At 45.3% G+C, this 15527-nt stretch overlaps 1 protein-coding gene across 2 annotated transcripts in view; it reads right to left on the bottom strand.

Moving 5' to 3' along the window:
- The window catches only part of SH3RF1 (SH3 domain containing ring finger 1), a 170433-nt gene extending 156836 nt beyond the window's left edge, over window positions 1-13597 (bottom strand). Inside the window, exons 1-2 of one of the 2 annotated variants that reach the window (XM_058670011.1) lie at window positions 13353-13597; window positions 10620-11108 (exon numbers count right to left, since the gene is read on the bottom strand). In XM_058670011.1, coding sequence (XP_058525994.1) covers window positions 10620-11012 — 393 coding nt within the window. In that variant the 5' untranslated portion in view covers window positions 11013-11108; window positions 13353-13597. Of the gene's footprint in view, window positions 1-10619; window positions 11109-12667; window positions 12861-13352 lie in introns of those variants that run through there. The other variant, XM_058670010.1, reaches the window with a different exon arrangement.
- Between the last annotated feature and the right edge of the window lie 1930 nt (window positions 13598-15527).

Here is a 15527-nt window from a genome sequence, read left to right as displayed (position 1 = left end):
GAGTGACTGTAAGTAGCATGTGTTACTGTTAACAAGATGATACCCAGATACCAACCTCTTTGTTCTGAATGCATAATATCAAAGTTGGTCTTCGCTTTTGTAATTCATTTCAAAATTTTAGAACTGCAAAGGAACCCGGGTATCAAGCAAGACTTGTCTTACAAAAGGAGAACATATGGCCCAGGAAAGAGAAAACAGCCACCTATATCACAAAGCCAGCACTGGACACAAGGTGTCCTCCTTTCCTCTATTATACAGGAAACCCCAAGTTCCTACATCATACATTGTCATGGCTTTTATGTCGAGATCCAACACTCTGCCGGTGTGAGACTGAAGATTTTGTTGGAATAGCTGATATGTAAACATATCAAGCTGTCAGATGAAGATGCATTTCAACCAACCCATCAGCTCCAGCAACATCAGTCTTCATACAACACCATGAACACTTCCTATATTCTGAATTTGTCTTATAAAACTAAGTAACTAAGAGAAAAATAAAAAAGGCTATTAGTAGTCTAATTAAGACAAAAAAATGAAAATAGTGCAGCCAGTTCCTAATCCCAACTCCCTCCAGACTCTGGCACAACAGGTTGCTACTTTGTCATGCAAGCATCCCACACTGGAGGGCCTGTTCAAGACCCAGTCTGCTTCCAAACCAGCTCCCTGCTAATGAGCTTGGGAAGGCAGCAGGAGATGGCTTTTGGATTTGAGGACCTGCGGCCCATGTGGGAGGCCAGGATGAGTTCCTAGATCCCAGATTCAGCCCGGTCTAAATCTAGCTGTTGTTGTATAGCAGCTACAATCAGGAAGAATGAACAAGCAAGTGAAAGGCCTCTCTCTTGCTTTCTTTTTCCCTGTCACTCTCCTCCACTTGTTCTCAAATAAACAAATCTTTTTTTCTTTTTTTAAACAAACATAATTAGGTCCACCAAAATTACAAAAATGTTAGCCTCATAATAAGCTTCTCAATAATGTTCAACTAGGGGAGAGAAAGTAAAAAATTCTGAAATAACTCAAAGACTGTGTTTAAAATCACAAGTTTAATATTGAAATGAAACAGAAACTAGCTATAACTGAGTAACTGTGAAAATGAAAATATAAAGTTTGAAATTTAACTTTATTATACATACAAATGTTTAAGCTAAATGTCTAATATTTTAAAAACAGGCAGTTATATAATTAGGTATGTAAGAATATTTTTAACTCTATAGGAATTGGATATTCTTATATTTAATTCTGAACTTTCAAACAGTGTTCAAACATACTTCCAGAAACCTTACAAAGTATATATCCCACACTGACATTTTTACTTGGCTGCTAATGTATTATGGGAGGGAGTGCTTTGCATAAATTAAAACTATTTACAGAGTATCCTACAACAAACTTTATATTTCTGTGTAATTCTTCATTTCCTAAAACCATTTATGGCATCCTAAAATAATGAAAATTCACTACTGCTCATTTACTCCCAAATTGTAAGCAATAAAAATAGTATTTCAAAGTGATTTGCTTTCCTGAAAAAAAAAAAAAAAACACTTTAAGGAATTTATTTCCTTGGGCCAACAGAAAAATGCTTAAACTTGACAATCCATGCCTTTCAGTACTGTATTTAATGTAACTTAAAAAATCATTTGCACATCCTCCTACTGCTCACTTATCCCATGTTCCACAACACAAACAAGCTACTCCTCAACCACTACTGTTAGCCATCTGAAATGGCACCTCCATTCCCTTCCCAGCCACCCCGAAAGAGCCCACTCACACATCTATCTTGAAAATGGCACTTGTTTACAGCCACCCATATGTCACCATTCAGGAAGCAACTGCTACCATCCTCTTGACTAGGTATTGGCAGGCACATGCGCTGCAAAGGATTGTGGAGCCAACCAAAAAGGTGGCTGGGGCTCAGAACTTTTTTTTCAAGACTACTACTTCCAGAAATTTCTGAATATTTTTAAAAGGGGGTATAGTGGAAGACATCCATCTCTTTATACTAAAAACTTTGGACTGGGGATAGAGTCTAAATTCCAAAAGGCAGCAACATCATGGCCAAGCTTTTTTTTTTTTTTTTTAATTCATTCATTTTCATTGGAAAGGCAGATTTACAGGAAGAAGGAAAGACAGAGAAAAAGAGCTTCTGCCCTCTGGCTCACTCCTCAAGCAGGTGTAACAGTTGGAAGGAGCTAATCCAAAGCCAGGAGCCAGGAGCTTCTTCTGGGTCTCCCATGTGGGTGCAGGGTCTCAAGGCTTTGAGCCATCCGGGACTGCTTTCCCAGGCCACAAGCAGGGAGCTGAAAGGGAAGTGGAGCAGTCGGGACATGAACCACTGCCCACATGGGATCCCAGCGCTTGTGGGATAAGCCAATAGGTTATCACACTGTCCCGCCAAGCTTTATTCAAGTCTGATATTGCTATCCTAAGTATTCCCTGGTCTATTCATGTTGCCATATAAATGAGGGTGGTTTACAATCTGAGTGCCTCACTATACTATGCTGCTGCGTATAACATTTCTATCACAAGCACATCATACTATCCTAGGTGTACTAGAAAGATCCTGATACAGGGTGAGTTACAAAGTCATTTGCTTTTTGCCTTTAAAATAAAACAGGCTTTTGCATATTGTTTTGTGTTTACTTAAACTATGTTTGGCAACAGCATAGAAAGAGTTTGAATTAAAAACAGAGTATCTGACTAGAAGGGGAAAAATCCAGGCATTCTTCTACAAACACGTGAGAGTTAAGGACTGGGGGTGTACAAAAGTGACACAGGGTCTCAAGGTATGCTGAGGAAGAAACCAGAAGCACAGGTAGGAAGACAGATTACTGCTACTGCCACGCCTCTGTTTTTAATTCTCCTTCATTGAGCCCAGAAGCCAAGCATTGGGCAAAAAGAGCAATCTAAGAAAGCAACCTGGAAAAGCAGTTTGAGACAGTGAATGTAAGTAATGATACTACTTTCTTTTTGTTTTACCATACCCTCCTGCATGTCTCTTAACCACTCGGAAAGGGCAGAGCACCGTTTCCGGACAGGGTAAAGCAACGTGCTTGGAAGATAGCACAATGAACGTAACTACAGAGGCTCCACACCAGCTGAAACCCAGGGTAAAGAGTTGAGCCAACACAAGGGCAGAGGTGGAACTTTTCAAAGAACAGCAAGGACCTTCAGCTAAAGAACAGACTTCCAGATTTTATCTTTCTCCTTTTCTAATTTTCTCCTTCATTCAAGCAGCAACAGCATAATAATTCTTTACCTCTTTAGACACCTAAAGGAGAAAAAAGAGAGAGAGAAAAGAGGAGAGAGGGTTGGAGCCATAGGGATATAAATGGAAACATACAGGAAATATGGAAAGAGACCTTCAGGGTTTGCTAAAGAGAATGGATCTTTATCAGGCTGCTTCTCACCCAGTAAGATCTAAAATAACCATGCTCATGTTCCCATTTTGTGGAGATCTTTATCCAAACACCACATCCATTTTATGGGCATTTCTTTTTAAATTACTTTAGGGCTCGTCACCCCAAATACACTCCTTTGTGAGAAAGACTGACTGATATCACAACCAATATTCAGACTTTTAAAATCTTCAGGACCAGCGCTATGGTACAGCTTGCAAAGTCACCACCTGCAAAGCCAGCATCCCACATGGGCACCAGTTTGAGTCCTGACTGCTCCACTCCCAATTCAAATCCCTGCTAACGTGTTTAGGAAAGCAGAAGATGGCCCAGGTGCTTGAGCCCCTGAATCCACACAGGAGGCCCAGAGGAAGCTCCTGGATCCTAGTTCCACCCTGGTATAGCCCCGGCTATTGCGGCCATCTGGAGAGTGAATCCACAAATGAAAGATCTCTGTCTCACCCTCTAACTTGGCCTTTCAATTAAATAAATAAATCTTTAAAAATACATCTTCAAATTTCTCAAATTCTTGCATTTATCCACACATGGTCTATTATTGGGCTGTGCGAGTGTCAGCTCTATTTTACAGATTGTGGGAAATGAGCACACAAGAGGAGTTAAGAACCTAAGACACTAAAAAAATGCACAGCTAAGGATCCTTAGAGAGAGGTCAGCATTCACTTCACTCACATGTTCAGTCATTTATTCAACAATCCTCTTCTGAGTGCAAGTCCCAGACACTACCCAGGGATCTAAAAAGTCAAAGATAAATCAAACTCACCCTACTCCCCAGCCCCATTCTCCCAACCAACCTGCACAGACCACAGATCCCTAAGGGCACAGCGCCTTGGTGCTGAATAAATGGAGCCCAGAGAAGCCCCACAGCCAGATGAGACGACACCAGAGTTGGCAGAGTCCAAGACTCCTGGCCTCCAAACCACATTCCTCCCATACACCAAGCTAAGGAAGCTCTGACTTCCTGACCCCCTATCACTGCCAACAAACTACTTCTCTGCCTCTTGGGGAGGAAAAAAATAAAATATAAAACCAGGGACAGGGAAGAAAACAACCCCAATCACATCCCATTACAACCAAGAAAAGCCTCATTCACCTACTGAAAGCAGCATGAGAACCAGGGAGAATGCTTGTCACCCTGATGAAGAAGACCTAGGGCAGAATTCTATCTCCAGCACTCAGCAGCCAGAGAACTCTACAGCCATTTTCCTGCATCCAGAACACGAAAATAACAATGCATAATACTTTCAGACTGATGTGAGGAGACAGGGAAAGTTGTCCCAGTCCTCACTGAACAAAAAACTTTGAACTGCAGAACAGCGAGTATAACATAATAGGCTCCCATTTTTTCTGGAAGAAAACCAACACTCAAAAAACCTTCTCACTGGTTACCCCTCAGAATCATGAAGAGATAGGAAGCCTTGATTTTCTTCATTACATCCTTTCCTATCATTAGATTTCTTACCAGGAGCATATAGACTGTCAACTGTAAAAACAAAAAATAGTCATTTAAAAAGGAAAAAAAACCAGGATTGTCCACATGAATATTTATAACATGTGTACCTTTCTGTATATACATTATGCACCAATATTTCTTGTTTCAAATGGGAGAAATCTAATAGGTTCAGACATGCCTTTAGATACCTTCAACAAACTAAGTCATATAGAATATGAAATGCTGTTTATGTAAAACAAAAAACTATATGCATAACTATCTAAATACATGTGAACAGACTTGCAAGAATACATACACCTCTAATAACGTACTTTTACACTGCTGAATTGTTTGTAAACAGAATGCTTCCAGGTAGGTACTCATTCTGAAACTCAGATTGCTTTTTCATTTTCAACATAATATTCCACCTCTGAGATTTACCCGATGATGGCTGCATGATACTTCACATGATGTGAAAAATAATTATGCATTCTATATTAAAATGACCAATTAGCATGCAGCTCAGGTTCCTGTCTTCTTCCTTGCCCTCCACCCCCTGCTAGACCCTAGAGCCTCACTGAGGACTTCAGCCTGACTGAGGAATTAAGAAACAGTAAGGCAAGGAGCAGACACGAGGCCTGGAGAATGGGTCATGGAGAGAAGAAATGGAACATGAAATACCGTAAGAGCTCAGGAGTGGCTGCAGCCAACACTATCTGAGAAAGGAACATAAAACTGCATTTTTTCCTTTTCAACTCAACCATTCGGAAATACTTTCCTCCGCCTCATCAAACGTCTTGTGTTGGCCTAGTAGGAGTTAACAGAGCATCTCTGCAGAAGCACCAATTCCTTTTACAGTCATGCTTCGCCCTGAACCTTCCACAACAGGGAGCAAGTGCTGACCACTGTAATCCACATTTAGTCCATGCTTCAACCGTGCACTTCACCGAGAGACCACTTAACACAAATCTCATGACATATTTAGCCTATATTTTACCCATTGCACATCACTTATTTGCATCATTGATCTGGCTCTAAACACCATGGTACTTGATACCTTGTATATGATCACTTTTGAGGGTTCATCTTACGTCCCTTTTCCAATGGCTTGTTTAGTTCACACTCAATTGTATCAGTTCTTCCGAGCAGCTGTGCCCACACCTGCTACAGCGGAAGACCTTGTGAACAATCTCCTTCTGCCCAGTCCCTTCACCTACTACCATTTTCTTCTTTAGATTTCAATTCAAATGCCTCTTCCTCAAGGAAGCTTCTGGGACACGCACGCGCACACACATGCACACACACACACACACACCTCTCCTACAAACCTGCCCTCACCCTAAACACTGGTCTGTCACTGGATTTATCATATTTTTTTAAAGATTTATTCATTTTCTTACAGTCAGATATACAGAGAGGAGAGACAGAGAGGAAGATCTTCCATCCCATGTTTCACTCCCCAAGTGAGCCTCAACAGGCCGATGCGCACCGATCCGATGCAGGGAACCAGGAACCTCTTCCAGGTCTCCCACGCGGGTGCAGGGTCCCAAATCTTTGGGCTGTCCTCAACTGCTTTCCCAGGCCACAAGCAGGGAGCTGGATGGGAAGTGGAGCTGCCGGGATTAGAACCGGAGCCCATATGGGATCCTGGGGCGTTCAAGGCGAGGACTTTAGCCGCTAGGCCACGCCGCCGGGCCCTGGATTTATCACATTTAACTATATATCGATATTATTTTATCAACATGTTTCCCCCATGAGACTAAGCACAAACTCAAAGGTTCATAAATGCAATCTCTCTAGTTGACTCATCATTATGTATCCAACAGCTACTGTGGCACCCAGCATCTACTAAGTGCTTCATAAATACTTGTTAAGCAAAGAATACATGAAGTATACATCAGCGGTCATGTGGCCTGTTTTTTAATAAATTTACTTGGACATGAAATCAGTATGAAGTCATTAAGCAATAATAAATAGATGGACAGATATGAATAGACATTAATAGACATTAATAGACATTAATAGATCTTAAACCAACAGAACTACACATAAAAAGTGGAAAATTCTTTTATTAGCTCACAAAACTGCAGCAACTAAATATGCTTTTTACATCTAATATATTTTCTACATGTACATATTTTAATCCACTGAAGGAAGTTATCTGTGGCCTCCTGTTCCTCGTGGCTCATTCTATTGCTTGACATTGACATAAAACCAAACTTCAGGAGGGCCCAGTGTAATGGCTTGACGCTTCCTCCAAGCACCAGGATCCCATATGGGCACTGATTCGTGTCCTGGCTCATCCACTTACCACCCAGTCCTGTTTGTGGCCTGGGAAAGCAGCTGAGCTGGTCCAAAGCCTTGGGACCCTGCATTCATGGGAGACTCAGAAGTTGTTCCTGGCTCCTTCAGATTAGCTCAGCTCCAGCCACTGTGGCCACTTGGGAACTTGGGGAATGAAGCAGCAGCGGGGAGATCTTTCTCCCTGTCTTTCCTTCTCTCTACAAATCTGCCTTTCCAATAAAAATAAAAATGAACATTAAAAAACACTTTAGGGCCCGGCGGCGTGGCCTAGCGGCTAAAGTCCTCGCCTTGAAAGCCCCAGGATCCCATATGGGCTCCGGTTCTAATCCCGGCAGCTCCACTTCCCATCCAGCTCCCTGCTTCTGGCCTGGGAAAGCAGTTGAGGACAGCCCAAAGATTTGGGACCCTGCACCCGCGTGGGAGACCTGGAAGAGGTTCCTGGTTCCCGGCTTCGGATTGGCGCAGCATCGGCCTGTTGCAGCTCACTTGGGGAGTGAATCATTGGACGGAAGATCTTCCTCTCTGTCTCTCCTCCTCTCTGTATATCTGACTTTGTAATAAAATAAATAAATCTTTAAAAAAAAAACACTTTAAAAAAACAAACTTAAGGTAAACAACTAGAAGATCCCATGGTGACTCCAACACTCCTTCCTTCTTGCCTTCCTATTATGTAGGAAACACTAAAATTCTGGGAACAAGATGTGTGTCACATGTTGGAAATGTTTGAATCTGCTGAGAACATTCAATCTACCTCAGCTAAATGCATGAGGAAGCCACATGGTCCCAATCTAATGTAACATAGAACACACTAATAAATTGAGGCAACATTCCACATGTTATCACTTTCAGCTTTGCACAACATGTGAAAACGGGCTCACAGCACCACTTGATCATGTCAGAAGCTGGAAGGGAGGATACACTTTAGTGATTTATTATAGTCACTCACCTCACAGTAGTGGCCAAGGGAGTGCATTGCAACCTCCGCATGTTTGGTACAGATGGTCTACTTTCGAAAAAGTTCTTTTCTAGAAATTATTTACCTTTCAAGTGCTTGGGCTTCAATGTAGTCCCAATTGATATGGACGGGCCCAAAGCAAACAGTATTAGGAACTGCTAATGAGAAACCATTTTTTAGACTAGAAAAAAAAAAGGTGATTCTTTTTAAAGTATTGCATCATTTGTACGCCCTCAGGGGACTAAATAGCTGTTTTTGTCCTCCAACTCCTTGCCCATCTCCCAGCAAAGTGGCACACAAATCCACTTTCATCTACCTCCACTGTTTCATCTCAAACACAGTTAAATACAGTTGGGTTTTCTGGCAACTAATTTTTCATAAGCTAAAGAAGAAACATGAAGTAACTTAAGAAAATTAATTTAAGTATAATTGCTCAATATCTCAAAAAAATGTTAAGAAAAGTGAAGTCTGGCACCCAGAATGGTGCCCTAGCGGCTAAAGTCCTCGCCTTGAACGCGCCTGGATCCCATATGGGCACCAGTTCTAATCCTGGCAGCACTGCTTCCCATCCAGCTCCCTACCTATGGCCTGGGAAAGCAATCCAGGATGGCCTAAAGCCTTGGGACCCTGCACCCATGTGGGAGACCCAGAAGAAGCTCCTGGTCCCTGGCTTCAGACTGGCTCAGCTCTAGCCACTGCAGTCATGGGGGGGGGGGGGGGGCGTGAATCATCAGATGGAAGATCTTCCTGTCTCTCCTCCTCTTCGTATATCTGACTTTGCAACAAAAATAAATAAACCTTAAAAAAAAAAAAAAGGAAAGTTAAGTCTGACTTTAGGTATCTTGCAGTTCAGACTGGTGAGAATTCACTTAAGTGACACTGCATAGTCATTCTCAGACAGGAAACTCGAAAGTCAAAGGATATTAAGTGGAATGCTTGAGATTCCCCTAAAATTCCTCTTTATCAGTGATCAAACACTCCAGGCCTTCCTCCCAACAGGTAAGGTAAGGTGTGTACCTCCAAGTTACCCCTCTTCATAGCTGGAAGCTAGGCTTTCCCCACTCTAATTAGCAAACAATTAACAAACAAAGGCTCCACACTGAGGATGCAAATAGACACTTTCACTAAGCAGCAGACCTGGGGTAGGCGTCTCAGACAGTACCAGCCTGATCACTGGGTTCTGAGGTTAAAATACTCATGGATCTATAAACACTTATCAAGTCACCATTAAACTCCATGATATACAAGGAAATCTTAAAACACTGTAAGCAGATCAATTTCACCACACGTGGGCTCCAAAACAAGGGAAGAAAATCCCTTAAAGTTCTCACTACCTTTAAAAAAAACTAATTATGAATCAAAGGAAACATGAGAACCCCATGAGGAAACTCTTCTTCTGAGCCACAGTTTTGTGGAGATTAAAATGCTTTGCATACTTTATATCCAGTGATGTAAGCACATGATATCACTTGTAAAAAATGGGCTTCGGGGGAACCTGCTCTGCTACAGCTGTGTCATACATTTATGAATTCATCTTGCGGAAGACCATCCCAGTGGGTACTTCCCACATCAAGTAAAAGACTATTCTGAAGGTGGACTATACATATTTAACAAAAATTCCCCATCCAGATGAACTGTTTTTTAGAAATAGGTTTTTACCAGTTTGACACGGCTTCTACCAACACAAACGGAATTGCTTCAATCGGATGATGTCCGTGATTAATTTATTTTTACATAAAAGAGAAGAAAGGCACACCTTATCAGGAAGCCATCATTCACAACCTAATCTCTATTTCTTTAGAATACCTCACCTTCTAGAAATTTAAGTGATGGTAACTATCCAAATATTTAGCTTCACTTAAAACTATTTCAGCCTAAATCCCACGGAAAAACCATTTTGATGAAAATACTTTGTTTCATTCCCTGTAAAGCCCAACATAAAGCTAGATGCTTTAGTGGAGTGGTAAGTGCCGCTTTGTTCCCATGGCAACGAAGCTCTGCTACCTGTGGCCATGATTTGCTAAGAATTCCTCCAACCAGTAAATTCTATGCTGTGCATTCATAAAACCAACAGTATGACTCTAAGCGATATAAAAAGGTTTGTTTTCCCACTTATGATTTATGAGTAATATATTTATCACACATGGACACACACAAACACTATTGCGACTCTCCCAACTGCCCCAGAAGGAGGGGCAACCACATCAGATTTCCATTGTTAAATGGTCACAACAACGCTACAGTATTTTAGATGTCACTGAATAATGGAATGGTTACCTGTTTCAAAAAAAAAAAATGCACCTTAATAGGGACTACTGGCAGAGAATTTTAGCAACAAAAGAAAATGTATTATTTCTCTCCCATCTCCTTCCAGGAAGACAAAAAGAAAGCTGCTGAGGTATATAGTTCCCTATCAGGCCCAGAGTGCAGGCTTCTGACCTGATAAAGCCCATTTAGATAACATCAAGCCCAAGAATAAACAAAACGCCAGAATACCAAGTTGCCCCTGCCAGCTACTCACCCTCACTGGGGGGCTCCAGGCTTGCACCCGAGGCTGCTGTCCACCCTGCGAACTCTGCAGATCTTTTGAGCTACAATTAGCCACCGTGCTGCCCTGGGCCCTCAACGCATTGGTGCAGTTGGTGCCACTGCCGCCGCCCGGGCCAGGTTTCCATGGCCTCTGCTTGATGCCATCCAGGAGTCTGACCAGCAGGATGTTGCTGGGGAGCTCCTCCACGCCGGAGCCTACAAGGGTCCTACACTCAGGACACCTCAGTTCATTCCGGGAACCTACAATCCCCAGCAGACAGCGTTTGCAAAACGTGTGCTGGCAAGGCAGGACCTTCGCAGAGGCATCCAGGCGCTCCAGACACACGGGGCACTCCAACAGATCCAGCAAGGCCGACTCATCCATGTTGATCTACTTCGACTCAGAGAACAGCTTCAGAAACGCTCACAGTCGTGGGCAGCCCTCAAAATGATTCATGTCACATCCATGCCAGGCCTTGCTCTAGAGTCACGGGGAGACGGAAGAAAAAGAAAAACATCAGAGCTGTTATCTGGGGGAAAAGTTCACTGAGCAGCCAAGAACTGAAAAGTACACACAACTGCTTCCTCTGCCGGGCGTGCGTATGCTTTCACACGGGGTTCCCAAAGTCAATTAAAAACGAAATGAGCCTCTTTAACTATTCAAAATTAATCCCTAAAATAGAGAGGAGTTGGGTGCACAGAAACAGCTCTCGACTATCAGGCAGAATCCCTGCCATACACAGGATTTATGAAATGCAATTAAGAACATAATTTCTTTGGCTCTGAAAATGATATGAAGACTTCACCTCATAGAAGAAGGTGAACAGAAGCAACCAAAAGCTTCCTCTACCGGAATCCTTTTAAGGCCAAGGAAATTCACAATGTTTAAGTCACTGGCATCCCGCACACCCAGCCGCATGTGATCTTTCTGCTAAATGATCCCAGTATTAAATACACATGTTTCTTCAGTGCTCCGAAATATATAACAATTGAATCTTGCCCAACCAAAAAAGAGCTGAAGGTTGACAATCCTAAAGGACACAACTAGAGATTTGCTTGAAAGCAGCTAAAAGACGCAGAAAAGCAACCTTCAGGGCAGTGTTGTGCAGGGAATCGCTGAACGGCCTGTTCTAATCCCATTCAGAAAATCTGGCCAAACTGCCACCAAAAGAATTTGACAATGGAATGCTGGCTTGAAAACTGTGCGCCTAGTAAGAACATGGGGCCATGCAGGGGGGTGGAGGGAAGCATTGAAACCTGTTACTGTGCTGCTCCTTTCCAAAACTAAGGGAAACGTGAATACCCAAGAAAGGGGGGATAGAAAGATTTGGATGGAAGCATTAACAGCTGTTCCTGACAGAGTGAGGCCGCGGGAGCTGCAGGGCTGCCCGCGCCTCCCTCCCATGCTGCATGCACAGGTACCGCCGAACCTGCAAGGAGGCGCGGTGGCCCGCAGCCGCAGACACACCCCAGAGCCCAGGTGTCTGCGGTGCCCGGCAGGGGTGGTCTCGGGCTGGGGCCGCAGCTGCGACCCGGCCGGGCTCAGAATGGGGCTGGCTCCTTCAACAGTCTGCCCTCATCTCCCGCCTCCCTTTAGGTCAGGCCGGGGACAATAATCTCACCCCACCCCAACCCCCCGACGACTGCTGCTGGAAGTTTTCAAGGACTTAAAAAAAATAAATGCTCGGCCTTAAGTTGCAAAAACTCAGCCCTGCAAAGTGCCACTGAGAAAACAGATCTGAAAGCCCGCAGAGATGAGGCGAGCGTCCCCAAGGGAAATCCAGTCAGCAGGGAAGCAGGGAGTGCTGGGCTGCGCCCCCGGGAGACCGCGGCACCGAGCCCAGACAGCTTCCTGCCCAGGCAGCGAGGCCGCGGGTTTCCGTGGCCGCAGGTCCGTGCTCCTGGCTCAAGGAGACCTGAGGGTGAAGGGACAGGCACTGACCAGCGCGGAGGAGCGGGGACACCTAGACCTCCGCCTCCTCCGCACAACCCCGCGGAGAGGGGTCGCCGCCGGAGCCCCGCGCCCGCCGCGCGCCCTACCTCGCGCCTCGGCTCCTCCTCTTTGTTCGCGGCCCCGCAGCGGCGGCGGCGGCCGATGCAGACGCGGCCCCGTCGCGCCCGCCGCTCGCAGTGTCTCTGACGCCTCGGTGGCACCGGGCGACTCTTCTCTGCCGCCCCCCTCACGCGCGCACACACACCACGCCGCCGCCGCCGCCGCCGCCGCCTCCCACTTTCCCAGCCACGGAGGCGGAGGAAAAGGAGGAGGAGGCGGAGGTAGCGGAGGAGGAGGCCGAGCCGCAGCCGGCGCCCGGGGCGCAAGGGGCGGCCCCGCGCCACAGCGCCTCCCCCCGGAGCGGCCGCCGCACCTCGGGGAGGCGCCGGGCCGCCGCGCCAGCCTCCCGGCGCTGAGGTACCTGCGCTCCGGCTCCTGCCTGCCTGTGCCGGCTCCGGGGCCAGGGCTGCAGGGGGACAGCGGCGGCCCCAGGGGACGTAGCGAAAGCTCTGAGGCCAGGGGGGTGGACCGCGAGGAGGAAGGTTTTAGCCAAGACGCATTTTCCCTGAGGAAAACACGCCTGGGCGGGTGCAGGGGGACTGGGGAGTTGGGGTGGGGAGGGTGTCGGGAAGGGGGAAAGGAGGATGAAGATGCCAGGGGAGGAAAGGAGAAAGCGGTTGAGTGAAGATGGAAGGAGCCACGGGGCAAGGACCGGCTGCTTTCTACTCCTACCCGGCGGGTCAGGGCGGCCCCGGACGGACCCTGCTGGGGACCAGAGCTGCCGCGGCGTGGGAAAGGCAGCGTCTGGGAAGAGAGTGGAAGCTACCCAGGCGGCAACCGGTCCACTTCCTCTTGCGTCTGCTTGTCCGGCCCTGGACACTTTCTTGGTGGAGTTAGAGTGTTAGCTCTCGGGTCCGGGAGAGGCTCGGGGAGTCGGTTGGAGGAAAGCACGTGGGCCGTGCCCTACTGTCGAGGCCCCAGCCTCGCTCTCCCACCTTTCCCGCTCCCCGGGACGCAAAACCAGAGCCAGCCTAGATGATTGCTGGCCCCCCCACAGTCACAATCAGAGGGGAAGGAGGCGAGGAAAACGCTCCAGTGGGTGTGGGCTTCAAACCCTGCCTTGGGAGGCTCTGAGGTACCTGCCCTCAGGCGGAGGATTCCAGGTGCCACCTCCAGAGAGCTGGCAAGGTGGAGCCAGCTGAGAGACACCTTTCATCTGCACCTGGGAGGCATCGGGGTAACCTTTGTTTTCGTTGCTGCAGGCACACACCTGTAAACTCCTAAGAAGAGCTGCTTGGAAAAACGTGTTGTCCGTAGGTTTTAGCGTTTGTTTTTCAGCCATAATGAGCACAAACTAGGTGAGGACTGCACAAGAGATCCCCGAGGGACCACCAACCAGACAGACAGTGTGAAGAGGATTCAGACTCTCCTCTAGTTTCCAGCAGGGCCACAGGAAAACCATTCAAGACAGATGAGGATCATATGAGTAAGAAAAAAATGCGGTAACTAAAACGTTCTCACTGACTAGGAACCGGGCGCTCTGCAGGACGTTTTACATGCATTAATTCAATTCTCACAGCAATCCTCCATACCATCCTTCCTCAGCTTTGTTCTAAATAGATTAATATGCTGAGAACCATACTGTAAGAATGCCAAAAATAATGCTCACCCGTAAGAAGTGAGTAAATGTACATGCATTTAAGCTGAGAAAGAGGCTGGAGCATTTTTAATCTGATGATCTGTAAAGAAGGCATTCTGAAAGTGATCAGTTAACCTATGCAGTTCTGCAGTTGGAACTGCAGAGGAGGGTGAAGACGACTGAAAAAACAATCAACAAACAGATCAGGAATTGGATATTCACTTTACACTCACAAAAACTGAAGCTCCAATAGATTCACTTCCTTTGCCCCAGGTCATATAACAAATAATATTGAAACACCAGTCAGCCTAGCTCTTTGGAGTCCATGTCCAGTTTTCTTTCTGCTCAACTAAAGAACTCTTTTGCACATCACCATCATATCCCCTATCCCAAACAAAACGCTTTCTTCTCTAAAGAAAATCATGGATTACTCTGGAAAGAAAGACCAATTTTTACTTTGTTCTTATTTTAGAGAAAACGGTACGCAATTACATAGACAGCTCTTGATATGCTGGGCAAAAAAATCAGGAGTCACATTATTTCCAAAGAACTGAAAATGGCGTGTCCTAAGCAGTAATCAAAGTCGCCAGCATACACATGCACCACCTGAGTATTATCTGGGACATGGCTACTGTTCTTTGAAAACCCCAGGTGTGTGTTTTTAGAACACGATTATGTTATTAGCTTGAGTTACCCAGCTATAAAATGAAGCCTTAGTGAAGTTGTTTTTACTACTTGAGCTATTTTCTGTCCATCAAATGGTGAAAAAATAATAATACTTTTCTCTGGACCATTAGGTGAGACAATGGGCTGGCTCTTTGTATTTCTCTTAAAGGAATATATTGGCATTATTTTCATTATCTACCAAGAATCTGGCAGTTACACCAAGCAAAATCTTCCCCGCATCTTAAAACTACTAAGGACAATACTAACAATTGCAAAACCCTGTCAAGGGAATACTGTGGGGCGAGGGACGGTTTGGGAAAGACAAACACGTTCCATTTCTTTTCTGGGAACTGAGCACGGTGGAAAAAATGCAGGCAACTTACACTCTGACTCCCTGTGACTTTGAGTACATAGATGAAAAATATAAACACATCCTTTGGCATAATAACACTAGCTGAGATTCAAGACTTCAAAGTATTTTCATACGTATTATCTAATTTATCTTCTCATGTCATCATCCCTCCGGAGCAGTAAAGGCAGATATAATTAACCCCATGTTACAGATTGGAATAAATAAGGTGTAGAGAAGTCATTGCTCCCAG

The sequence above is a fragment of the Ochotona princeps genome, chromosome 11 (genome assembly GCF_030435755.1).
Source record: "Ochotona princeps isolate mOchPri1 chromosome 11, mOchPri1.hap1, whole genome shotgun sequence".
Classification (NCBI taxonomy): domain Eukaryota; kingdom Metazoa; phylum Chordata; class Mammalia; order Lagomorpha; family Ochotonidae; genus Ochotona; species Ochotona princeps.
This window is presented reverse-complemented; position numbering and strand designations above follow the sequence as displayed.